Genomic DNA, 27,603 nt, shown 5'->3' with positions numbered 1-27,603 from the left:
AGTGGTCCCAGGGAGTGAGTCCTGGTCCTTTGTTCAGTGAGATTTTATAGGTTTGGGGGGCTACTCTATACATCAGAACATCACACAGCAAATCATTCCATACCGCAGGAAAATCAAACAACAACTCTTTTTTTTTTTTAATTTCATTTAAATTTTGTTTCCCAAATGTAACTAGATGGATTTTTTTTTTTAAGAGAGAGAGAGAGGGTTTCAGAACACACAGTATTCACTCTGCCATACCAGTTTTTCAGTGGAATCTGATAGCATTGGTATTCATCATTTGCTGTTATTTCAACTGCAGGACCACCTTATTAGCTGCTTCCAAGGAATTCATTAGATTCTGCAGTTCTTCTTCATGCATTTCAACAGAATATGATTTTACATCACAATTTTCTTTTTCATCTAGATGAAGTTTTAAAAGTGGCTTTGTTAGGTGGGTGGCAGCGACTTTGTGGCGACTTAGTGGCAACTTAGAACAAAGCAGCCCGAGCCGGAAAAGAACATCAATCAGATGCCGGTGGAAATGCCTGTCAATCAGCCAGATCTCCTGACTGAAGCCTGTCAATCAGCAGGACCCCCTGGCCAATCCTGGAGTTCAGCCAACTCCCCTGACCAACTGACCAAGGGGACAAGGGACTCTAAGAACACTTTTTCCTGTCCCAAGCCCTTCCCTTCCTGCTGTAAGCCCCATAAAAGTCCAGTCCAGTCGAGCTTCCACACGGTTTCTCCTCAGACCCTTCCCCTGTCCCCTCTGTGGGTCTGATCGAGTTCCACCCGGGAGTGATATCTCAATAAAGCCTGTTCAGCGGCCCTTTTAAATCTGCCTCCTTTGATTGCTGCCTCCCCCGCCTGATCTGACAGCATTTATAAAGTAGCACTCTTGTCACTAGAAAGTGCAAGGTTTCACTGCCAATCAAAATCCTATAGCTGGAAAAAAAAAAAAAATCCTATAGCTGAACAGAGACCCTGTGCCTGATAAAAGAAAAAGTAGGCCCAAATCTTCATCGTGTGGGCTTAGGAACTGACTTCCTTAACAAGACTCCTAAAGCGCAGGTGATAAAATCAAGAATCAACAAATGGGATGGATTCAAACTAAAAAGCTTTTTTTCAGCAAAGGAAACAATCAATAATGTGATGAGAGAGCCTATAGAATGGGAAAAAAATCTATCACATGCACCTCAGAGCACTAATCTCCAGGATATATAAAGAACTCAAAAACAAAACAAAAACAAATAACCCAATCAATAAATAAGTTAAGGAACTGAACAAACACTTCACAGAAGAAGAAATACAATCAGTCAACAAACATATGAAAAAATGTTCATCATCTCTAGCAATTAGAAAAATGCAAATCAAAACTACTCTTTCATCTCACTTCAGTCAGAATGGCAACTATCAAGAATACAAGCAATGATAAGTGTTGGCGAGGATGTGGGGGAAAAGGTACATCCATACATGGCTGGTGGGACTGCAAATTGGTACAACCACTATGGAAAGCGGTATGAAGATACCTCAGAAAGCTTAGAATGGAACCACCATTTGAACCAGCTATCCCACTCCTTGGTTTGTACCCAAAGGACTTAAAATCAGCATGCTATAGTGACATAGCCATACCAATGTTTATAGCAGCTCAATTCAAGGGTAGAATGAAGGAAATTTGGTTTGTGTACAGGGGAGTGAGGGGAAGAGTGGGGCGGTGGGGATGGGAAGGACAGTAGAATGAGACAGACATTATTACCCATATACATGTATGATTACACTACTGTAGTGATCCTGCACCACGTAGAACCAGAGGAATGAGAAGGTGTGCTCCTTTTGTGTGCAATATGTCAAAATGCATTCTACTATTATGTATAACTAATTAAAAAAAGAAAAAAATCAGCATACTACAGTGACACGGCCACATCCATGTTTATAGCAGCTTAATTCACAATAGCTAAACTATAGAACCAACCTAGATACCCTTCAACAGATGAATGGATAAAGAAAATATGGTATATATACACAATGGGATACTACTCAGCCTTGAAGAATGAAATTATGACATTTGCAGGTAAATGAATGGAGCTGGAGAATATCATACTAAGTGAAATAAGCCAAACCCCACCACTGAAAAAAAACAAAAACAAAAACAAACAAACAAACAAAAAAGCAAAGGCCAAATGTTTTCTCTGATATGTGGATGCTGATCCACAGTGAGGGGTGGTGCTAACGAAGAATGGAGGAAATTTGGGTTGGACAGGAGAGACTGAGGGAAGGGGAGGGGTGTGCGGGTAGGAAGGATAGTATAATGAGATGGACATTGTTACCCTATGTACATGTGTGATTGCATGAATGGTGTGGCTCTGCATTGTGTACGGCCAGAGGAATGAGAAGTTGTGCTCCATTTGTGTACAATGAGTTGAAATGCATTCTGCTGTCATTTATAACTAATTAGATCAAATAAAAATACATATTATCTCAAAAAAAAAAATCCTACAGCTGTGCAGAGAAAATATCAGCTATTTCTCCTACCAGAGCCTGCTTGATTTCATCTTTCCTATTTTTCAAGCATTTCATGAGAGCTTCTTGAGGAAATGAACTCAACTTGATTCCATTGTTGAAGTGCCTTTTCATCAGAATTTTTTTTTTTTTTTTTTTTTTTTTTACCAACTGTGGCTTTAAAACATTTGGTCACACCTTCTAAAACATGCATCCATTCTTTGGAATCCCAGACACTGTGATGATCCTGGTGGATAAACAGATGCCATCAATTATTTTGTGAAGAAGTTGTGTACCCAGCTGGTGGGCAGGGTGCACAGCTTCTTGAACCATTTCAAGAGCATCTCTGCTCCCAACCCCATCCCTGTGTAAAGTTCTAAGGTTGGGATTTAAAATGGAGTTTAGGTTAGAAAACACCAGGGAAAGGGCAAAATGAGAGAATATGGAAGAGACTGGGAAGGAGGTTGAGAACAGCAGCCAGGGTGAGAGCCTGATGCTGCCGAGATGAGGACAGTTAAGAGACTCTGAAGTTTTGTTACTAATTTCTTGGCTCGCTGCCGTTACTTCACAAACCACTCCCTCTGGCAAAATGCCAGGCGCCATCCAGACTTGTTTACTGACTCTAACAGGTCCCAAAGGCTCAGTCCTTTTTCCCTCTCTGAATTGTGGAACCAATACCAAGATGGAGCACTGGCTGAGCCACGCAGAGTACTTAATTCTTAGCTAAGAAAAGTAGGAGGAGATAAACTTGAAACTCAACCCCACCTTGGGTTGGGGAGGGTTTAGATATGGGATAAAAGAAATGAAGAGGAGGAGGAATAGTTATATATTTTCTAGGAACAGGTGGAGAATTTCCAGGAATTTGGGTGCCACATCCTTTTTCCTCCATTTATGGTTCTTTCTGGTTGTTGTCATGGCATCTATCAACCGTCCTGGTGCTGGGGTGTGTCATTTAACATACAGATGAAATTAGAGGTTGTCTGGCAGCCATTTGAGATCCAGCTATTTTCAGCCAGCCCTGCTGAAGAGAAACTCCTGTCCTCGAGGATAAGCAAGACTAGGGACAGGTAGAAATTCTCCTAGGTCCTCTGGTCAGATCAGGGAACGGTAACAGACTGACACCATGGAGATCAAGGGTTGTATTGTAGTATCTGTGGAAAGATCTAGAGAAAGGGTCAAGGGGAGCTTGCAAAATGAGGGAGAAAAGACAATTATTTTTTGAGAAATTTTAATACTTAAACAGAAAAGGGCTGGGGGTTCCGTACTGCAGTGGCAGAGTGCTTGCCTAGCATATGCAAGGCCCTCGGTTTGACACCCAGCGTGGCAAAATCAAAACAATAAAACAAACAAAAAAAAAGAAGCAGGGAAATGGGTCAAGATCTATGAGGCCAGTTATCACCCTGTGATAACAAGTAATAAGTGCCATGCCAAACACTGTTCATAAGTATGTAGTTTCATTTTCATACAATTCCATGTTTATAGATGGAAAATGAGATACAAAAAAAAAAAAGGTAATAAATTGCCTGGGGTCTAACTCTGCGGGTAGTGGAAATAGGCTTATGTGAGTGACTTCAGTGTCATTCAACTACCTAAACTTCTTACTGTCGGTGTATCACTTCTGCATAAAGGATAATTTAATTACATTTGCTGATAAATAAAACTTCCTGAGTGTGTAGCTCCGTGGTGCTGAACACACACAAATTCCTGTGTTCATTCCCCCAAACCAAAGAACAAACAAACCAATCTAGTATGCTTGACCAAAATATTTATTTGAGAATTATACAGTAAAATTCCAAGATGGCATAAACTTTAAAAAGACCTTTTAAAATATCCAAGAACATTTGCTTCATTTTCCCCTAGAGTACTAATAATTATATAGTTTCATTTCAATTAAAAAAAAACTCTAGAGAGAATAAGGACAGAAAGATCACCAAAAGAGCAGGAGATCACAATTTCAGATATTGTACTGAGAAATAAAAGATCTTCCTACGTGATAGCTAATCCAGTCAAAATAATTAGCTACTTTGGTGTAAACACCTGGGAACTCTGGTTTTCCACAGTTTTCACCCCAACTCACAATGCCCCAAACATAAGTCACATTATTGATGTCCGTACAGACTAAGGGGCCTCCAGAGTCTCCTTTACAGGCATCAATGGAACCATCGGATGTACCTGAGAAAGAGAAAAGCGCATATTGCCACCTGTTTGTCAAGGTCACCATGCTGACTTCCCTACTTCTGTCACCAGAGAAGGACATAACTAGTTTTCTTCTGCTTTCCTAAAAGGCGGTAACAGGGACTCTCCCTCCCTAGGGGTCCCTGCAGGGCTTGCAGAGTTGGAGCCAGTCTGAATGATTCGCTTTATCCTTCCCAGAGCAGAGAGGCTTTGACCATCACTACATCTTGTAGTGACCTGGACATTGCCCCATCCTGGAGGGTGAGGGACGCATCTTTAGACATAGGTGTGTTACCCCATGGATTGAGCTACACTCACCTGTTCCTTTGTGATTCTACCCCTTTGCCCTGTTTGGGATAGAATGTTCCATAGAAACGCCCTTTGTGTGTCCCTTTCTCTTGCTCTGCCTTTGGGTGTGGCCTTCCTAGATGTCAGTCACCCTGCTGACAGCAGACATCACATAGCTAGACTCAACCCCCTGAAACCTGACCCCCTGCCTCATTTGAATGGCTTCTCCTCAATAAAAGGGGTCAGCACCACTCTCTCTCTTTCTGTGGACCCTTAAGGTCAGAAGAGCCGGCACAGGACCCCAAAGAAAAAGGTATCTCTGTCTCTTGTGTGGTTATTTCGTGCAGCCCAGTTCCCCTGGAGTGACCCTGAGTGTTTTTGTTGCAAGGAACGTGACAAAACACTTAGTGCTTATTGAGTGCTTAATAGGTATTAGTCATTCATCATTTTAATCCTCACACAATCCTACCGGGTAAGTATGGTTAGTATCATTATTTCCTCCACTTTATAGATGAAACAAAGAAGACATGAAGAGGTCACTATCTTGTCCAAGGTGACACAGCAAACAAGTGGCAGAGCCTGGACTTGAGGCAGCCAGAGCTCATCTTTTTAAGTGTGACACTTGCCTTGTGTCTGATGACTCCTCAGTATGGTAAGCTCTTGGAGATTTGGCCTTCATCTTTCAAACTTATAGCTATTCATCCCTTGTTTGTTGACTGGCCGATTTTGTGTGACTCATCCATTTGTCTGTAATCCTGAACCCCGTTTCACAATGGGAGGGCACTTTCTTCTTACTCTTGTGAATTTCTAACAGTTTTCAATAAGTTTTGAGTTTGTTCCCCAAGGGTTCATGTGCTGGGAGGTTGGTCTTCAGTGAGGTGATGCTAAGAGGTGGGGCCTATGAAAGGTCCTTAAGTCAGTGAGCAGAAGGGAGTGTCCTCCCAAGGGATTGAAGGGTTCTCCCGGGACCCTGAGTTAGTTCTCCAGAGAGGGTTGTTAGGAAAAGAGCAAGCCCAGCTCTCCCCCTCTCTTTGGCTTCCTGATTTTTGGTGTTATCTCTCCCTTCCATCACTTCAGAACATGCCCCTCCCCGGCCATTCTGGGGCCACTCCCCCATGAAGTCCTCACCAGAGCAGAGTTACTGTCAACATCATGCCCTGAGCCTTCAAAACGTGAGCTAAATAAACCTTTTTTCTTTATAAGAAACCAGCTTCAGGTATTTCATTAAAGTAACTAAAAAATAGACTAAGACGATATGTATCTCAGATAAACCACTTGGCACTTACCTGCACATTCCATTTCTTTTTCATAGAAGCGATTTGGGTAAAATCTAGAGCAGTTATCTATTAGGTTAACTTCACCCCACTTGAGTGAATAGACCTTTTGGTTATCTAAACAGAGTGAGAAAAAAAATAGAAGTCACAAATAAAAAGTCTAAATAAATACTCTTCCAACTTAGTACACCATTAGGAACATGAGTGATCTCAGATACATATATAAAATTTTGAAGACAATTCTGTAGCATATTTAATCATACTCTTCTTATATCCCTAGTTTCTATCATTTTCTTTCTACACTTGGATGGATAGTGGAGGAGGATTATTGAATATACAGCCTGAAATCCCACTCATTTAATACAGAGCTGATACTCAAAGATGAATGAGATACTTTCTTCCCCTTTGGTTGTAGAGTTCAGTAGGGGAATTGGATAGGAATTAGTGTGGTGTCTTCTCACACAAATATGTCCTATCTTATCATAGTTTCCTATTTCCTTACAGTGCTTGTTGGAGTGAATAATTTTAAAGAAAATACATATGGAGTTATTAGTGTATATGCATTTTTGTGTGTCTGTGAGGAAATACATCTCCTAAGTGATTGAAAGGCCGATTTAGAATTTCCTTTATATTTAAATGAAAGTTTTCTTTGGTCTGTGGAAGAAGGACCAGGTACTATCTAGGGAAGATCAGAAAAACATGTGAACTCAGGATAATATGTTTCAAAGGTGAGGAGTGAATCTTTGCCTATCACCCTCCTGTTTTTCCCCCTGATGGATATTGGGAGATAAAATAGACAGGTGCAGTGGTGCATGCCTATAACCCCAGTGATTTGTGAGGTGGAGGCAAGAGGATTACAAGTGTTCAAAGCCTGCCTCAAGCAAGACCCTCTTGCTAAGCCAGCAACTTAGCAAGAAGACCCTGTTCCAAAATTAAAAAAATGAAAGCACCTAGGATGTAGCTCAGTGGTAAAGTGCCCCAGGGTTCAATCCCCAGTACAAAAACAAACAAATAAAAGACCAAAATGACAGAATGTTGATAACTGTGGGAACGTGGTAATGAATAATAAGGATGTATTATACTTTAACTTCTACTAATGTGTATATTTTTAAATGTATATAACAAATGGGATATTTAAAAATAGAACAAATATAAGGATGAATTAGTTCCTTCTGGATGAATTAGTTCCTTAATAAAATTCAGTATTTTATAAGTCTTGTGTATTCACACACACTACAAATCCAGCCTAATTTATACATATATTTTACAATTTTCAATGTGGGAATTATTTAAAGAATGTGTTAGAACATGAGACTATAAAATCAATGCAATGAAGTTATTTAGGATTTCTGTCAACAAAGACTTAAAAGGTGAAAGGGAAGATAAATTTTAAGGTCAACCACTATGGAAAGCAGTATGGAGATTCCTCAGAAAATTGGGAATGGAACCAACATTTGACCCAGCTATCCCACTCCTTGGTTTATACCCAAAGGACTTAAAATCAGCATACTATAGTGTTACAGCCACACCAATGTTTATAGCAGCTCAATTCACAATAGATAGACTATGGAACCAACCTAGGTGTCCCTCAATAGATGAATGGATAAAGAAAATGTGAGATATATATATATATATATATATATATATATATATATATATATATATATATATAATGGAATATTACTGAGCTTTAAAGAAGAGTAAAATTATGGCATCTGCTAGTAAATGGTTGAAGATGGAGATATCATGCTAAGCGAAATAATCCAATTCCACAAAACCAAAGGCTAAATGTTTTCTCTAATATGCACATGCTAATTCACGATGGGGGGGGGCTTAGGGAAGAATAGAGTTACCTTAGATTAGGTAGAGGGAAGTGATGGGAGGGTAAGGGAGGGGGTGTGGGGATAGGAAAGACAGTAGAATGAAACAGACATTGTTACTATATGTATATATGTGACTGCATGACCAATATGATTCTGCAACATGTACACTCAGAAAAATGAGAAATCATATACCATCTATGTATGATATATCAAACTGCATAAGTGCATTCTACTGTCATATACAACTAATTAAAACAAATTTAAAAATTTTTTAAATAAAATAAAATAGAGTCTATTTAGAAAAAAAAAAGAATATTATGAAAAAAAATCTTCCAGATGATGGGAAACATGTTAGGTAGTTTAATTCTCATCTCATCTAACTTCTAATTCAGCAGTTCTTCTAATATTTATTTTCCAAGTGTCCACATCTCCTATTCATAGGAGGTATTCACCAAAAGTCGTAGAAGTTCAAAGAATGAAATTCACCTGTTCTTTCTCTTTGTAAAGGAGTGGGGTATGGTGAATGGGAAGGAGACAGGAGGAATGTAGAGATCTGTGAGTGATTCAAAACATGGAGACTATCGCTTTGCAAATCTTTGTTTGTTTTCCTATTATCTATGGGCTACCTTTTTCTTTCCTCACAGTGTTGAGGGTGCTAAGGAAGAACTACCTCCTCGACCCTTTTTATTTTTCATTTTGAGACATTTTCATTTTGCTAACTGTAAATTGCCTAGGCTGGCCTTGAATTTGTGATGCTCTTGTTTCAGCCTCTTAAGTAGGATTACAGATGTGTGCCACCATGTCTGGCTATTTATTTATTTATTTTCTGGTATCAGGGATTGAACTCAGGGGCACTAGACCACTGAGCCACATCCCTAGTTCTATTTTGTATTTTATTTAGAGACAGAGTCTTGCCGAGTTGCTTAACACTTCACTTTTGCTGAGGCTGGCTTTGAACTCGTGATCCTCCTGCCTCAGCCTCCCAAGCCTCTAGGATTACAGGTGTGTGTCACCACGCCCGGCTACTTTTTAATTTTTTTGAGACATAATATTTATATATCTTTATGCGGCACATGGTGGTAATTCAATATATGTATATAATGTGAATAACAAATCAAGGTAATAAGCATTTCAATCTCTTCAAACATTTATCATTTTTATGTGTTGGGAATTTGGTACTCTTCTTTTAGTCATTTAAAATATATCCTAGATTGTTTTAGCCTATAGTCACCCTATGTGCTAAAGAAGAACCAGAAGAGACTCCGTGTTGGTGCCCCTTATTGAACGTCTTTCCATCCTCCCTCTTCCCTTGTCCCTTCCAGTCTCTGTGGACCAATATTTCATTCCAATTTTGTAAACCTTTTTATCTTCTACCCACACCTCTTCAACAAATCAAAAATGTCCATGCCATGTGTCTCCCTATCTCTATATTTTTTCCTTGAATATTCACACCTCAATGTTAACTTCAGGATCACAGAGTACATATGTCCTTTGAACATCTGGATAAGGACTAGTTACATAATTTTCAGGATCTAGTGAGAAATGGAAATGTGGGATGGGACCCCTTCAAAAATTATTATTGTTATTATTATTCTTCAGTAATAATAATAACTAGGGATTGAATCCAGGGCCTTGCACATGCTAGGCAAGCACTCTACCACTGAGTTACATCCTCAGCCCATTTAAAAATTTAAATTTTGAGACAGGGTCTTGCTAAGCTGCTCAGGGTGACCTTGACATTGCAAATTTTTTTTTGCCTCAGTCTCCTGAGACCCCTCAAAAATTATTAAGAATTTCACAATGGTGACAGCTGAGCAGTAAATCATGCCTGGGGACCTTCTGAGCACAGGGTGCTGGGCAATTGCCAGGTGGCAAGCACATGTAGCCAGCTCTAGCTGGATGCTTACTTTTCTGGTTATGATACTGTTTCTTTCTGAGAACTAGGAAATTAGCTCCTTTGAATTTCTATTCTCATTCATTTCCAACCCCTGGATGATGATTAATTAATCATAAAACATATACCTTTTTCTCGACCCCAGCCAGAAACGATGCATCTATCTTTAGGTTGAAATAGATATGGAGACCAGGGAACACAAGCAGGGATGGAATGAGACAGTTCACATTCTTTTTGGTCATCATGTTTTTTCACTTTGATCAAAGCTATGTCATTTTGGTAGGTGGCTCCATTGTAGTTTTCATGGATAATAATCTTATCCACCTTTTCAACTGCTAACTCAGTGTAGTTAGGTCTTATCCAGTTAAGCAATGCTGTCCATATTTGGTAATGATGAGCTTTACTGGCTCTATAACAGAAAGGAAAAGGGAAATAAAATAAATTGAAAAAAGTATGTAAATATGGAATTTTGATAATTTATATTCTCCCTTTTAAGCATTTAAAAAAAATTTTAGTTGTAGTTAGATACAATACCTTTTATTTTATTTATTTATTTTTTTATGTGGTGCTGAGGATCAAACCCAGGGGGTCACACATGGTAAGGCGAGCAGTCTACCACTGAGCCACAACCCCAGCCCTTAAGGACCTTTTTTATATATTCATATTCTCTCTCTCTCTCTCTCTCTCCCTCCCTCCCTTCATCTCTCTCTGCCTCCTTCTCTCTCTCTCTCTCTCTCTCTCTCTCTCTCTCTCATATCTTTGCTGTTATGAAGCATTGTGACTAAATTTACTTAGGGCAGAATTAGGTCAATGACAAATGAAGAGCAGAATATTCCATCCAACTGCTCAATGCCAGGAAAATAGCTCACTAACAACTTGAACTATCTGCTACTGGAGTAGGTGCCCCTACAGGGGTCTCAACAGAGATTAGATAGCATCTTGTCAGAACTGTGGTTGAGGAACTGGAAAACTGGACTGCAGATTCTTATTACTCTGCCAACCCAGAGGTTCTCAGGGAGAGCACCTCCGCAGTAGTTTCCATCCTCACCCTGCAGATGACTTCATCCTCACATTGCATTGCATTTATCCCTTCACCCGCCTTTCTTCCTGCTAACTGTGTTGCTTGAAATCAGAGATGAACTGTAGCCCTGGTGGCTATTATTGTACCTGGAACATGGTAGCTATTTAAAAATTGCCCTGCAATAGTGAATAAGCTAATTATTAATAATTATTGTTATTATACTTCACTCCATTTTCATTACCAATTTTCATATCATGCATGAGCTAAGCAAATTGGTCCCCACCATTATTTTCTCAGGGAAGAGCACAGAGCATTTTGGCAAAATATTATAGCTTAGGTGTACTTTTTAAAAATAAGGTGCTGAATAATGACCTCATAGTCTCACGTTTCCCATAAAATAAGTAATTCATAAAATAAATTTCCCATAAGCAACAAAACTTATTTTAAACAGTTTAATGAAAATCTTCTAAAAATGTATTATGCATATGTCATCTACTTTCTCAAACAGCATAAATGGAAGAGAATTTATCCTTCTATAATGATGATTCAGGTAATCACCTTACAGTTAAGCAGTGGTGTCCTAGGATAGACTGAGATGTTTGGAAACTTTTATTTATACTAGTATTCTAAGAAGACTGTCCGCAATGTTAATTTTGGTTGTATTATAGGATAAGAGGTCCTGGATATTGCTTAAGGGCTAACTCTGTCTATTCACTCAATTTACTCAAAAAATACTTAGGGTGTATCTACTGTATAAACATCACTGTGCCAAGCACTTTATGTAGAAATGGACCAAATCAGAATCATTTCTACTTTCATGGAACTCAGCATCTAGGGAAAGATGCAACATTAAATGGATAAGCACACTGATAAAGTTAGGCACTCTACTATGAAAAGTGAGAGAAGTAGACAGTACATGGACTTTTAGGAACTTACCAAGAAGAAGGGAGTCAGGGAAGTTTTTCCAAGGAAGTAAAGGTTGACCTGAAATCTGAGTAAAGACTAGCAGTAACTGGGCAGAAAGAGCAAGGAAAATCAGGGAAACGATATATCAAAGATCCCTTTGTAGGAAGGAGCAAGTGCTGTTGAAGTGCTGGAAGTCCAGAGCAGGTGGGCCAGAGAGCAGGAGGTAGTGCGGCCAGGCAATATGAGATTGGCAAAGGCACAGAGCAGCCAAATCACCTGGGGCCTAATGGGCCATGTTGTCATTTGTTTAGATTTTTACCCTACGAGGAAACCAACGTCACTGAATTTAAGTAGTGGGTGACTGAACCCAGGTATGGAAATATTACCCTTGCTGTGCGTAGTAGAGAACAGACAGGTGGGGTGGTGGGTAGACAGAATGAGTGCAGGAAAGGCAATTAGGAGGAGACTATAATCACTATAATCCAAATGAGAGGTGAAAGCAGGTTAACATGGAGAAGGAAAGAAGTTTTGAGAATTAAATAATTAAAAATTTAAAACACCATCTAGAGTTGGTGAAATTGTGCTTGGGCTGTGTATAGCTGAGGGAATGAAATAAGATGTCTGCCTGTGTAACCAGATAAATGGTGCTGATTGCTGAGACAGGAAACACTAGGAAAAGGCACATCATGAGCCTAGTCTTGGACATTTTGAATTTGATATACTTTTGATGTATCTAAGAAGTGTGGTTAGGCAGGTGACTACAGGGTCAGTGGTTGGAGGACAGCCCCAACCTATGGCTATCATTTAGTCTGTATAGAGTGGTATTTTATTTATTTATTTATTTACTGAGACAGGATTGCTCTATGTTGCCCAGGCTGGCCTTAAACTTGCAATCCTTCTGCCTCAGCCTCCTGAGTTACTGGAATTACAGGTGTATGCCACAGAACCTGGATAGAGTGCTATTTTAAACTGTAGATAACTTTAGGAAGAAGAAGAGAGGAAATCAGGCTAAATGAAACTTCAGTGCTTCAGTTGAGTAATGATGCTTAAGCACAGAAGGAGCAACTGCTGAAGACAGCAGAGAAGGTGTGGTCAGAGAAGCTGCTAAAAAACCCAGGAGAGTGCTGTGTCCCAGACGCCAAGAGGAAAGGGTCTTTAAGAAGGAAGATAGAAGATTTGCTCCAATCCATGAAGATTTTTATGAGGTCTTTCCTTGAGCATGTTTAATCATTCAGCATGTATGTTACCCCTTCCAACTTTAGGTCACCTAAGGATTTGCTAAGCAGGCATTCATCTAAGTTACTGTCAACATGTTGAACTTGATATTATCCTGGCTTTGCTAACTGACTAGTCATGTAGCTTTAGGCAACTACATAACTTCTCAATCTTGGTCCACGTATCTATAAAATGAGAAGAATAATATGTACTTTTTGGGACTGTTGAGAATACTAAAAAAGATAAATATATGAAAGGACCTGACTTCGTACCTGGTCTGTAAGAGGTGCTCAATAAATAACATTTTATTCATTCTATCAGAACTGAGGCAAGAACCCTGAGCTCTGCCCTTCTCCAAGTTGACATTGATTTATTTATTAATCAATACCTCTTGGGTATTGCAATCCAGTCATTATTATAGACTAAACTGTATCTGTCTCATATGTTGAGGTCCTAAGGACTAATGACTGTTATTTGGAGATAGGGTCTTTGAAGAGGTAAGTTAAGTTAAATGAAGTCATAAGGCTGGGGTCTTACTCCGATAAGACTGGTATCTTTATAAAAAGACAGAGACATACCAGGGATGTAAATGCACACAGGAAAGACCACATAAAGACACAATGAGAAGAGGGCACCTGCAAGCTAAGGACAGAGGTCTCAGGAGACACCAGCCCTGCTGGCACATGGATTTTAGACTTCTAGCCCCCAGAACTGTGAGAAAAGAAATTTCTGTTTCTGAAGACACTTCATGTTATTTTGTTACAGCAGCATTGGCAAACTTGCTTTCTTGGGCCTGCATCAACTGGTGTTTCCCATTTGTAAGTAGTTATGAGACATGTTGTCACATGCCAGTTCTGAATTCACATAATGCCCACCCTAATTCTCTAACCTGAGAATTTTAAAACACTGTCAAAGGGAGAAATAATATTACTTATTCTTCAGAAAGCAAGTCTCCTCCAATCTCTCTGGTCTTCAGTGACTCAGAATGCATCCGCCAGAATCTGCTGCAGCTCAAGGAACTTCCAAACAACAAAATGTGATGTGAGTGGTGCCCCTGTGTGAAGTAGTGCAGTGGCCTTGCCTCGAAAATAACTTTGAGTCATGGACCCATGTAAACAAGTTATCCAGACTCACAGAGCAAGCGAGCTGGTGCTGGAGCAGTATGTGAGATAATTAGCATTGAGCTTCGAACAGTTCCTTTATTGCCAGGAACACACATCAAATATATTTAAGGATACATGGATTCACACATGTTGTATGTTGGTAGGAGTCAAGTCAGTTCTTTAAACATCTTTGTTGAGGTGAGACTAGAGAAGACATCTTGTTAGTATTACCCCTTTATAAACTTTCAGTCATAAACTCTTCTAAGAGATTTGGACCCAGCACCATGCAAATAAGCCAAGTGAAAGTAATTTTGTACCTAATGGCTTGATTTGTCCTTGCCAGTGGGATCAGCAATTTGATCTGGGGAGAACACAGTGAGTTCTGAGGGATGGACCTCTAAGGTACTGATCACAAATACCAAAAAGCACTTAACAGTTAATAGAGGAAACTTAATGATTTCTCTGATATACTTTTATTTATCATCTACCACCATCTCTATTACTCATTTTCATTGTTTCAAGAAATCGAAAACATATTGAAGACCTTTGTTTTACCTGACACAATGTGCAGCGGTCAGAATCCAACAGCCACCAATATAAATTCCCCCACAGTTGATTTTTTTGCCTTCTTTAATCGCCACTTGCCATGGGAAGTCTCCCTGTAAAAGACATTTGTGTGGTCACTGCCATTCTACCAGACAGTGGTGCAAACAGGTGGTCCTGTCTTACTGTATTTCCATTGGAGGATTCCCAGTCCGTGGTAATCACATCCCTCCCCATCCCTCCCCCCAGGCTGTTCCTGGGAAGTAAACTTTTCTTGCAGATTTACCATTCTTGCTAGCCTTCCTCCAACCACTCGTTTCCTTCTCGTGTGTATGTTTCTTTTGACTCCACAGGATAGTTTAGGTAATAATGACTTTATCCGTTTTCTTTCTTCAAGAAAGGAAGAGATTATATCATTATGATTTTGAATCTATTACCTTGTGGACATATTGATTGATATTACCTTTATTGTCTCTGTCACAAAAGTAGAAAGGTCACATCTAATAAGAAACACTCCAGATTCATTAGTAAATTATTTTGGATGTTAAATTGTACTGTTCACTTTGTTTTAAAATTCTAGCTTAATATTAAAAGCTAGAATTGGCTTAGTTCTATGAAGTTCTCCCTAAAGGTTTAGTAGAAAGAAGCTGGCAAGGTGTTAAACATATACCAGGCTCTGGCAGATGAGAGATGCCACTTGTTCAGGCATTACTAGAGTGATAGCTTGGGAGGGGGTCATGTTCTGAAATTATCAGAATAAGCTGACAATATGGAGAACTGCATCTTAACTCTTGTGGCTTTTGGTTTCTAGAGGCTGATGATACAGAACTCTTTTCGATAATATAATGTTAACATCGTGATATTAGTATTGAATGCTTTGTAGATGCCAGGCCCAATACTGAGCACTTTGTATATAGTTTATCTCATTATGTTAACCCTAAAAGATAATATGCTGGGGGAACCCTGGACAGCAGGCCACATCTGGCGCTGGACAATGTTTCCCTAATCTCTCTGTGAGCAATTAGACACACCACACGTGTCACTGAGGAAAGAAACATGGTAGAGCAAGGCTTAAGACATGAGCTTACAAGAGAATCATGACAAAGGAAGAAAGTAAAAGATGCTCTCTTTATTCTATTTACCATGTTGTGAAATTTTTGTAAACTTGTTTCTTAGCCTCAAATGAGAAAGGAAACTCTTTTAAATTTTTTTAAGCCAGGCGCCATGGCACATGCCTCTCATCCCAATGGCTCAGTAGGCTGAGGCAGGAGGGCTCCTGAGTTCAAAGCCAGCCTTTGCAATGGCAAGGCACTAAGCAACTCAGTGAGACCCTGTCTCTAATAAAATACAAAATAGGGCTGGGATGTGGCTCAGTGGTTGAGTGTCTCTGAGTTCAATACCTGGTATCCTCACAAAAAACAAAATTAAAAAAAAAAAAAAAAAAAAAAAAAAAAATATATATATATATATATATATATATATATATGTATATATATATATATATGTATATATATATATATGTATATGTATATATATATACATATATATATATATATATATATATATATATATATATATATATATACATATATATATTAGTTGTAGGTGGACAAAATACCTTTATTTTATTTTTATGTGGTGCTAAGGATCGAACCCAGTGCCCCATGCATACTAGGTGAGCGCCCTACCACTGAGACACAAACCCAGCCCCCAACTCTTAATTATTTGGGGCATACAAAGAGGAGATAGGCCCCCAAGGAAGAGAAGTTGTAAATGAATGTGGATAGTTTTTTTTTGGTCTTACCTTTTTTTTTTTGCAGAGTTGTAGCTCAAACCTAAGGCCTTGCACATGCAAGTGCTCTACCTCTGAGCCACAAACCTAGACCTGGTCCTACCGATCCTAAAATCTAGGTAGGGGGTATAGTGTGATGGTGAAAATCTTAAGTTTTTGCTTGGACTTTTGAAATAAGAGAGACCTCATCCATTAAGGACTGTGAAGTGAGGTTGGGAAATATCTGAAAATTAATGTTACTATGTGTAGAAAATAAAGAGCTTTGTTTAAAATCTCTCTAGATTGATATCTGTGACTTTGAGATCTAAGTCTTTCACTCATTGGTTAGTTTAAAATATTGTTAATTAATTTTGGTGCCTGGCAATTTGAAGTTGAGTCTTACATGAATTTCATTTTTAAATCTCCGTAAAACAGGGGACTATTTTATTATTCCCAATTGTATTTGAGGTTCAGTATCTCACCTAAGATTATCTAGCTAATAACTGACATTAAATTGCAAGCGTAAACCACTGTACCACCAGTAAAAAAAATATAATGTTAACTTACCAGCATTCATATCTGCAGTCAAAATTTCTATTTCATCTATGATAAGACAAAAATTTTGTTTTAAAGTTATTTTTGTTTGAAGTTATTTTTATAGAGAAAATCAGATCATTAAAATCATTTAAACTTTTATAATAATTTTATCTTAAAATTTGTCCTCCCTTAAAAAAAGGACTGTGTAGAAAGATTCTTCTCTTTTTGTGCATAATAAGGTGCTTTTTTTTTTTTTTTTTTGGTAACAGAGATTGAACCCAGGGGCACTTAACCACTGAATCACATCCCCAGTCCTTTTATTTAATATTTTATTTAGAGATAGGGTTTAGCTGAGTTGCTTAGGGCCTTGCTAAACTGCTGAGGCTGGCTTTGAACTCGAGATTCTTCTGCCTCAGCCCCCCAAGCTGCTGGGATTATAGGTGTGAGCCACCATGACTGGCAAGAAGGCACTTCTTACAGGGGAAATGTACACAAATATATCTCATTGGTTTTAATACTAGGTATTGCTAGCATTAGGCATCTGGAATGCAGAAGTCAAAAGGGGAAAATAAATTCATTTCTTCCTTAGACTTTTACTTGAAGCTATTCAGGATTTTTCCCTCTTCACTCTGCCATTCTAGAACATTCCATGCACAGGATTATTATTTCTTTGGCCTGAGGATCAGAAGGCAGATTCCATCTAACACATTACTCCACTTTGGATGAGGACATGACAGCATAGCCCAAGAAAGCTATGTGACTTTCCTGCAGCAATCCCAGTTCTTTTCCCTAGATTTCCCACATTCTCTTTGGGTCAGGCATACATATATTTGTTATGCCACACAACTAAATTGTTTTCTGGGGAAAGAGAGGCTCTGCTCAGGAGCATTCATAAAAGCACCCTTATGAATTATAAAAGACTCAAGAGGAAGGTAGGGAAAGTCCAGTGTAGCTGAGATATACTGGGTATTGGAAAAGCAGCACAAAACTTCAAAAGGAAAAATGTAAGAAAAATAATTATATCTTTGGTAACATAAAAGCCAAGGAGATCTATTCAACAAATCTCACCATGAATTAATGGACAAATGGGTAATAGATTGTAAAAGGTGAACATGTCAGAGAATTTTTTCAGTTATTTTGACAATTCTTATTACATATCTAAGTATGTTCTTGCCCCAAATTGAACAAATTAAAAAATTCATATTCCATATACCATAAGAAGTATTTTACAGAAGGTAACTCAATTGTTCCTTGCAGAAAACACCTACTAACATTATACACATTTTACAAACTGATATCATGGCAGAGTATTCTATGCAGTGATTTAAGAGCAAGAGATTAAATGAACACATAGCATCATGGAAAGATCTCTAAAATGTAATGCTTTCAAGAAGAAAGGAAGAATGAATGAATGAATGAATGAATGAAAAAATATGAGATCCATAACACAATGTTATATGAGTTAAAAATGTATACTCATGCCAAATTATATTGTTATGTTGTGTGCATGTGCAAATATGTAACAACAAATCCCATCATTATGTACAACTATAATGCACCAATAAAAAATGGGGGGAGGATGTTATGCTCACAATAACAATGCACATTAGAGAAGAATGCTACAAACAAAATGACATACACTTTAAGTCACATTAAAATGTTTGACTATGTAGGGAGGAGAATGGAAGTAAGGAACAGGGATAAAGCCAGAGAGGGCCTGGCTGGAACCAATGATGATCATGTTCAATGAACTGAGGAGTATTGTCAACTCATTCCTTTGCCACTGAAGTCCAAAACTAGGAAGATAAGTGGCAAAGAAAGGAGGATGGGGAGGAAGAAGGAAAGGAATGAATCAGGGGGAAAAAAAGAACAACAGCTTCAAAACCAGTAAATGAAAAGTGAGAAGTAATAGAAGGAACTAATTGAGAATAGAGAGGGAAATGGGTAATCTTGAGCTACTTTGTCTCCCAGGAATCCTAAGAAATTCTGAGGAGGACCATGAACTTTTGAAAGCATTATGTGGGCTGAGGGCTTGAGTCATTTTATCTGAATACTTAATAAAAGGGTGGCCCCAAAGAGCTGGAGGCTTTGGGGACATCTGCTTATGTAAATGAACATATTAAATCTTCTCTGGTGTCAATTTCTTCAGAACTGCCTTGGTTTTGAGAAAAAATTAGAGTAAGAGAAAAAGGTGTTTGGCAAAGGAGAAATGTGCAGGGAAAGTCCACTGTGAATGGTTTTCTGGTGAGCAGTCCATGAGACTGAAAGTTTATCACACTAAACGAACAAAACCTCTGTGCCAGCCTAATGTTAAAGTTGGATTACTGATGACACAATAGATCCTTAGTTTTATTTCAATTTTTTAGTATCTCAAAATTTTAATAAACTTTTTTTTTTTACCTTGAGCCTTGGGTACGAAGCCTAAAGAAAAACAAAAAGCAAAATAAAAAATATTTACCACAGCAAAGGATAATTTTTAATTGAGAAAAAAAACCACACCATATTATTATATAACTATCTCTCTATATATTATAACATGTATAAGGAACAACTTATTATTCATCTGTAATATAAATTTTCTATTATAAAAATAGATTTACCTTGAGTTGAAGGATGTTCAGCTCTTAAAAGCAAAATAAAAAACTCACTATAGCAAAGACACCAGTTTCATTTGAATAAAATATACTCAAATCATTATTTCAGAAATAGGATAACAACTGATAATTCCTAGTTATAAAAAATTAAGAAAAAAAGCCAGACAGTATGCCATCTTACTTTTAATTTTAATAATGAATAACAAAATTTTCATTTTGCATTTAAACACTCACCAATTTCACCCAGCAAGGAAATCATTTTAACTTGAATTTTAAAAAGAGATTAGAATTTGAGATCCATTTGAACACATACTCAACAGCAAACTTACCATTTAATATAAAATTTGTAATTGTTTTAACATATTAATAAAAGAGGGGCTTTTAAAAGATAAGTGCAATCAAAATATAATCCAAATCTCCCTTGATTTAGTGATTATGACCTGGCCATTTGAAGTGGAAGTTTATGTATATATTAATTTTATATCTCTGCTCTCACTTCTCTTTCTTAGAGGGGAACATTATGATCCCTAATGAACTACAAAAGGCACAGTTCATCCCAAAGGATAAACTGAAGGATTAACAATGACAGTTGACTAAGTGTAGTTTTGATATTGATTCAAGAAATTTATATGACAATAAGCTTTATATTGTAGTTACTTTCTTGCAGGAGGATTCCTCCCCCCCCCCCCCCCCCCCCCCCCCCCCCCCGCCCCCAGTAAACAAATTGTGTCCCTTGACTTTAGAGTTTAGCATTTTAAATTGAAGGAGGGGGAGGGGAAGGAAGAGAAAGAGAGAAAGAAAAAGCCCAAACTACTCTCACAATAAAGAAGGGAGATGACACTGTAGAGCCTCATGATTCACTGTCCTACCTGAAAAAATTTTCTTTCTTCCTCTCTCTATTAAGGATTGAACTGAACTTAACAAACATAAAGGCACTTCTGCCCAACTGCTTATATATCCTTTAAAAGAAATCATATGATTTGAAATCCTAAAAAGGATATTTCTTTCCTTTTTTAATACTGGGGATTGAACCTAGGTACTCTATCCCTGAGCTACATCCCCAGCCCTTTATTTATTTTTATATATTTTTTTATTCTGACGCAGGATCTTGCTAAATTGCCAAGGCTGGCCTCAAACTTACATTCCTTCTGCCTCAGCCTCCCCAGTTGCTGGGACTACAAGTATGTGCCACTGTGTCATGAATATTCTTTCACTTAAGAGCTGATCTCAATGGAAAACTAAACAAAATCTCGGTAAGTCTCATACTAGCATACCAAATAATGTCAAAATGTAATTAATATCAACTCATTTATTTACACATTATTTTCAACATTTACTTAATTTTTATGTGTAAGACACTTGTTCTGGGACATTTGCAATGTAAAAATAGATTCTATTTTCAAGATGTCTACTGTTGAAAGAGAGAGAGAGAGAGAGAGAGAGAGAGAGAGAGAAGGAAACAGTGGAAAGTGCTTCAGTGTTGTGCTGATGCTGCTTTGGACCAGTCTAAAGAACTCATTGTACCCAGCCAGGGTTTCCCGGCTCATGTTCCATATCAATAGCTTGAAATCCCTCATGATGGAATAATTATACCACAGAAATTGGCAAAAGCTATATAAAACTAGGCACTCTACCACTGAGAGGGAAACAAAGCTCCCCTCTCCCTCCCCCTCCCCTCTCTCCTCCCCCTCTTCCCTCCCCCTCTCTCTTCCCCCTCTTCCCTCCCCCTCTCTCTTCCCCCTCTCTCCTCCCCCTCTTCCCTCCCCCTCTCTCTTCCCCCTCTCTCCTCCCCCTCTTCCCTCCCCCTCTCCCCTTCCCCCTCCCTCTCCTTCTCTGAAGCCAGTTGTTAAACATTAACAGCATGGATAAGTTCCATAAATGGAGTGCATCCACCCTCCACTGCTCATTTACCTTGAACCCTCATCCAATCAACTGGCAAATCTACTGGCTCAACCTTTAAAATATATCCCTAATCTGACTGCTTCTCATCATTTTTGTTCCTACCCTCCTGTCCTGGTCACTCTCATCTCTTCTCTGCAATGATTTCCTAATGAGGTCCCCATTTCTTCCCTTTTCCTTATAGAGCCAGAAGCCAGAGTAAACTTAATTTAAAATTTAGTCAGATCATTTCATTCTGTTCAAAGCCCTTGTTCCACTCTAACAGGCCGTAGTTGGTCGGTTCAATACCTTCTACTCCACCTCTCCACCTCTCCTAGAGCATCTCTCTTAATGTCTCCCTACCATCACCTGTACCATCTGTCACACTAACCACCTTGCTGCTTATTCCTCAAGCACACTAGGAAAGTTCCTGCTTGGAAACACTGTCCTGTGTGTTGCAGTGCCTGGAACATCCTTCTGTAGGCTGCTCCACAATTTCCTCCACATGATTTTCTTTTTTTGGTGCTGGGGTTCAAACCCGGGGCTTTGTGCATGCGAGGCAAGCACTCTACCAACTGAGCTATATCCTCAGCCCTCTCCACATGGGTTTCTAACAGTAACTTCAGTGAATCCTTCTCAGGCTACCTTACCTAAAATTTCAAAACTTACCCCCAATAGTTTCTACCCTCCTTCCTTGCTTTACTTTTCTTCTTAGTACTTTTTTATTTTACTTATTCTCTTATTTTATTGTCTTGCTTCACCCACTGGAAGGTAAGATGCATAAAGGGGCAGGTATTTTTAAAATGTCATTCACTATTGTAACCCTAATATCTAGAATAGGACCTGGTACACAGAGTAGGAACTTAATAGTCACTGAGTAAGTGATTGAATATAGTCACTTAAAGAGATTTTTTTCCTCCAGAAAGCATTGAAGAGAATAAAAGTCAGTCTGTGTCATACAGAACAAGTATATGATATTTTTATCATTGGAGGTTGTCCTAAGTTTGTCCTGACGTTGTCAAAACTCATCACTTTGAAACTTGATAAATAAAGGGAGAGGTTTAAGAATTATCCTGCTTTTTGAAATAAGCCAATCCCAAAGAACCAAAGGCTAAATGATTTCTCTGATATGTGGATGTTAATTCCCAATAAGTGGAGGGTAGGGAAGAATAGAGGTACTTTGGATTAGACAGAGGGTAGTGAAAGTAGGGGAAGGGGTATGGGTGTAGGAATGATAGAAGAATGAATTGAACATTATTAACCTATGTACATATATGATTATATGACCAGTGTAACCCTACATCAGGTACAGCCAGAAGAATGACAAGCTATACTCCATTTATGTATGATGTATCAAAATGCATTCTACTGTTATGTATAATTAATTACAACAAATAAAAAATAGGAAAAAAAGAATTATCCTGCTTTTTTAAATGGAGGGAACTAGAGACCATTATGTTAAGCAAAATAAGTCAAGCTCAGAAGGTCAAGGGTGTATGTTTTCTCTCATATATGGGTGGAAGGTTAAGAGGGAAAAGGAAAAGAAAGGTGAGGGCTTATCTCATGAAACTCAAAAGGAGATCAAGAGAAGAAAGGGACAGAAGTGGGAGGTTGGGAGGGAGGGGGGGAGTGCTGGGGAGGGATATTGGCCAAATTATACTGTTATATTGTGTACATGTACAAATTCATAACAACAGATCCCATCATTATGTACAACTACAATGGACCAATAAAAACTGTGGGGAAAAAAAGAAATAAAAAAAATCATCCTGCTTTTCTTCTATGAGTTTTACATTTTACGAAAATAAAATGGTTGATGAAGGAAATTTTTTTCTTGTATAATCTCAGTAAATAAGTATAGGAAGAATGTTAAAATTAGAAATTGGAATTTTATAGCCCTTACTGATAAAGTGTATGTAGGCAACAATTACTAAGTATGATAAAATCATTAGGTGAAAGATTATGGAGGAACATTTTAATGGAGACATCAAACTTATCCAGGGATTGATCTTAGCATTACTAGAAGATATACAAGAAGACAAAAGCCATTAAGAATTTTTGCCTAAAATATTAAATCCTGCATCTAACCAAGTCTCTGTAAGTCCAGAATAAGGACTATCCCATAAACAAATGACCAGCTCTTCTTAAAAAAAAAAAAAATCAATAGTATAGAAAAAAATTGGGAGAGGAGATGGGATAGGTGGCTTAAAGAATAAAGCAGACCTTAAAGTTATCGCTTGAAAAGGTCAAAAACAAATGCAACATTCGTGTTCTTTTGGATCCTGATTTGAACACATTAATTTGAAAAAGACATTTTTTGAGGTAGGAAAATTTGAATATGGCAGTTATTAAATATTGATAGAGAATCATGGAGGTTATTAAATGATAGGGAACCATTATTTTTAGGTATACTAATGAGAGAATGGTTTAATATACATAGTGTTTTCATTATTAGATATGCAAATAGGTGAAATGAGATGATATCTGAAATTTACTTTAAAATACTTCAAACAAACAAAAAGCTGGAAGACAGATGAATAAGACTTCAAACTATCAGTGTTGCAGCTGAAAGATGCATCCATAGGGAGCCATTTTAAGACCATCCTTATTGTGTATGTGAGATTTTTTTTTTAATAATAAAATATTCTGAAATGACAAGTAGATATTTACTAGGTAAAAATATGAGGTAGATCTTCAAATGCTCATTCAGTAATGTTCTTATTTTTATTAATTATGTACTATTAATATGTTAATTAACACATTAATTATTACTATGATATTATTAATTAATCATACTAATATTGTCACTATTATATAATATAATATTATTAATTAATTAATATAATATCATTACCATTATGTTATTAATGTGTTAATTATTATATTATGCTAATTGATATGTTAATTAATATGTTGATGTACTATTAATATGTTAATATTAATAGTTAATGTTCTTACTGTTTAGTAATGTTAACATGTTACCAAAAAAGAATTTCAGAATCTGTGGATTCCGTAATGAAAGAAAAGTTATCACAAAACTAAATTACCTTCACAACCGACTTCATCTTCTCCTGTAATGCAGTCCAACTCACCGTTGCATTTATACTTGTTTGGAATGCAAACACCCGACTTACAAAAGAAACTGTCACCACGGCACCCTATACAAACACAAGTTGGAGAGGTTCCTTCATTTCTTAAAATTGGATGAGGTTGTGCATGCCTGTATAATCCCAGCAACTCAGGAGGCTGAGGCAGGAGGATTACAAGTTGGAAGCCAAGCTTAGCAATTTAGTGAGACCCGGTCTCAAAATACAAAATAAAAAGGGCTGGGATGTAGCTCGGTGGTAAAGTGCCCCTGGTTTTGATCCCTAGTACAAATGTAGAAAAATGAAAAAAAATAAAATGAATGAGTTCAACTTATCAATTCAACAATAAAATTGTTTTTACCTTTTTAGCCAGAAGAATGAATCAGAGTATTTAAAAGCTAGATTTATGTCTACCTTTACAGCACAGCTCATCGCTTTGATCACCGCAGTCATTAATACCGTTGCAGGCTTTCTGCCGAGGAATGTATTTCCCATTCACACACTGAAAGGACTCATCTGTTGAAGAATCTGTAAATTTCATTTTTGTGAAATTTAGTTATGGAGTTGTGGCATAACATCCTCATCTCTTTTTTTAGGATAATGGAGTTGTTAAGATAAATCAGACCTCAAAAAAGAAAATCAGACCTCAAAAAATACATTTTAAAATATAAAATGTATTAGTAATATCAACTTAGTATACATGACCAATAAGGAAAATAAATGCCAAAGATGGCTTATAGTGGCCCTTTCTGAAAACCAGTGTTGACTGTGGAAGTCTGTAGTCTTGAGATGGGTGTTCAGGAGTAGGAGCACTAGCTGAAATGGCAAGTGCTAGTGCTCCTGCATTTCTCTCCTGCTACTACACTAACCCACCTCCACTCCCAGGACACATGGGCAGTGCCATTTACATTTTTTAGCTCATTTTTTATTGGTGCCTTATAACAGTACATAATTTTGGACACCATTGTTACATATTTGTACATGTACACAACTTAATTTGGGGTCAATTTAATTCCTCAGTATCTCCTGTTTCCCATCCCTCCACCTTCCCCAGTCCTCTTCTTCTGCTCTACTGACTTCCCTCCTATTTTCATGGCCCCCACCTTTCTTTTTTTTTTTTTCTTCTTGAGCTTCCCACATATGACAAAACATACAACCCTTGGCTTTCTAATTCTGGATTATTTCATTTAACACGATGCTATCAGGTTGCATCTATTTTCTGCAAATGACATAATTTCATTCTTCCTAATGGCTGAATAAAATTCCATTGTGTGTGTATATCACAGTTTATTTATCCATTGATCTGTTGACAGACATCTAGGCTGGTTCCATAGTTTGGCTATTGTGAATTGATCTGCTATAAACATGGGTATGCATGTATCACTGTAGTATGATGACTTCAATTCTTTTGGATAAATACTGAGGAGTGTTATAGCTGGAACATATAGTGGTTCCGTTTCCAGTCTTTTGAGGAATCTCCATATGAATTTCCATAGTGGTTATGCTAACTCACAACCCCACCAATGGAGTGAAAGTATTTTCTCCCACATCCTTGTATTTTAACTGCTATTCTAACTGGAGTGAGATGAAATCTAAGTGTAGTTTTAATTTGCATTTCCTTGAATGCTAAAGATGTAGAACATTTTTTTTTCATATATTTATTGGTCATTTGTATTTCTCTTTTTGAGAAATGTCTGGTTCATTTACCCATTTATTGATTAGGTTATTTGATTTCTTGGTGGTAAGGTTTTTAATTTTTTTTTTTTTTAGTTGTAGATGGACACCACACCTTCACTCCATCTATTTATTTTATGTGGTGTCAAGGATGGAACCCAGTGCCCTACACACTGTAGGCAACTGCTCCACCACTGAGCCACAACCTCGGCCCTGGTTTTGGGGTTCTTTATATATTCTAAATATTAATCTCCTGTCAGAGGTGTAGCTGACATTCTGTAGTAGAATTCTCCCACTCTGTAGGTTCTCCATGTTCCTAATTGTTTTCTTTGCTGTGAAGAAGCTTTTTAATTTGATGCCATCCCATATGTTAATTCTTGGTATTATTTCCTGAACTTCAAGAGTCCTATTGAGGAAGGATATTTATATTTATATAAATATATAAAAATAAATTTAGTATTATTATTTATTTATATAATATATGTATTTATATATATATTTATTTATTTAGCACTGAAAAGGATACAGCTTTGGTTTTTAATACCATAAATGGCCAAAATATACCAATGTCAGGATGGAGGAGCAAAGCATCAATGACTGTCTGGAAACTGAGGTAGTGATATGGTCACTTAAACATCTTAAAGGAATGTATATAAGCCAGAATTATTTTTTTCTCTTTCCATAGTTTTATTGGTACATTATAGTTGTACATAATGATGGGTAGGCTGGAATTCTTGAAGGAGATTTTGTTTTTCTCTCTTGCTTGACTGACTTGTATTGCTATCATAACTTTAATCCACACGTTCAAGGAAACAAAGAGGTGTCTGGCAATTTTCTTCCCATATAGGAAGGTGGAGGCAAGTAATATTTGACAGGAATAAGGAATGACAGGAGAAAATCACCAATTTAGGCTCTCCCCAAACATGATACGGTCCATATAATTTGCCTCAATGACTGGTATCAATCATTGACTTATTTATTTAGGCACGGTATGAACAATCTTGAAGGAAGTTGTAAAGTATCAGGCAAGTACTCCACCAACCTGAATTCTGTGTGTAACACACCACGCCAGCAAGTCCCTCGTAACGCTTGGTTTTCCTTTTGGCAAAAGTACATTCGGTCAAACTGGTCTCTAATCCATGACAATGGACATGCAGACATTCAGTGGAGTTTATGTGGAGATATTCAGGAATATAAAACCTTTCTTCAATACTTAAAGCACCTCTGCAAGTAGAATAAATAAAACACGATGGTAGAACAATTAGTATGTTTATATATAGTCTTATACTAGGAAATAAGGGCCTAGGGTAATTTCCTCTCATTTTTAACATATGAGTTAC

At 37.6% G+C, this 27,603-nt stretch overlaps 1 protein-coding gene, 1 long non-coding RNA gene and 1 pseudogene across 3 annotated transcripts in view; 1 reads left to right on the top strand and 2 right to left on the bottom strand.

Moving 5' to 3' along the window:
- The window catches only part of LOC139706431 (uncharacterized), a 60,836-nt gene that overhangs the window by 5,652 nt on the left and 27,581 nt on the right, over positions 1–27,603 (top strand). The window contains exon 2 of the long non-coding RNA XR_011708000.1: positions 20,730–20,878. This is a non-coding gene — a long non-coding RNA (uncharacterized lncRNA). The remainder of the gene's footprint in view (positions 1–20,729; positions 20,879–27,603) is intronic.
- LOC114092827 (COMM domain-containing protein 8 pseudogene) lies at positions 275–2,814 on the bottom strand (annotated as a pseudogene).
- Cfi (complement factor I) overlaps positions 4,230–27,603 on the bottom strand; it is a 35,706-nt gene continuing 12,332 nt past the window's right edge. Inside the window, exons 4-13 of one of the 2 annotated variants that reach the window (XM_071614470.1) lie at positions 27,306–27,487; positions 25,004–25,117; positions 24,551–24,661; positions 19,432–19,452; positions 17,062–17,097; positions 15,010–15,113; positions 14,736–14,839; positions 10,064–10,344; positions 6,231–6,335; positions 4,230–4,653 (exon numbers count right to left, since the gene is read on the bottom strand). In XM_071614470.1, coding sequence (XP_071470571.1) covers positions 4,436–4,653; positions 6,231–6,335; positions 10,064–10,344; positions 14,736–14,839; positions 15,010–15,113; positions 17,062–17,097; positions 19,432–19,452; positions 24,551–24,661; positions 25,004–25,117; positions 27,306–27,487 — 1,276 coding nt within the window. In that variant the 3' untranslated portion in view covers positions 4,230–4,435. The remainder of the gene's footprint in view (positions 4,654–6,230; positions 6,336–10,063; positions 10,345–14,735; positions 14,840–15,009; positions 15,114–17,061; positions 17,098–19,431; positions 19,453–24,550; positions 24,662–25,003; positions 25,118–27,305; positions 27,488–27,603) is intronic. The other variant, XM_071614471.1, reaches the window with a different exon arrangement.

The sequence above is a fragment of the Marmota flaviventris genome, chromosome 7, assembly GCF_047511675.1.
Source record: "Marmota flaviventris isolate mMarFla1 chromosome 7, mMarFla1.hap1, whole genome shotgun sequence".
In the NCBI taxonomy this organism is placed as follows: domain Eukaryota; kingdom Metazoa; phylum Chordata; class Mammalia; order Rodentia; family Sciuridae; genus Marmota; species Marmota flaviventris.
The sequence above is the reverse complement of the archived record's forward strand: the minus strand, read 5'-3'. Positions and strand labels throughout refer to the sequence as shown.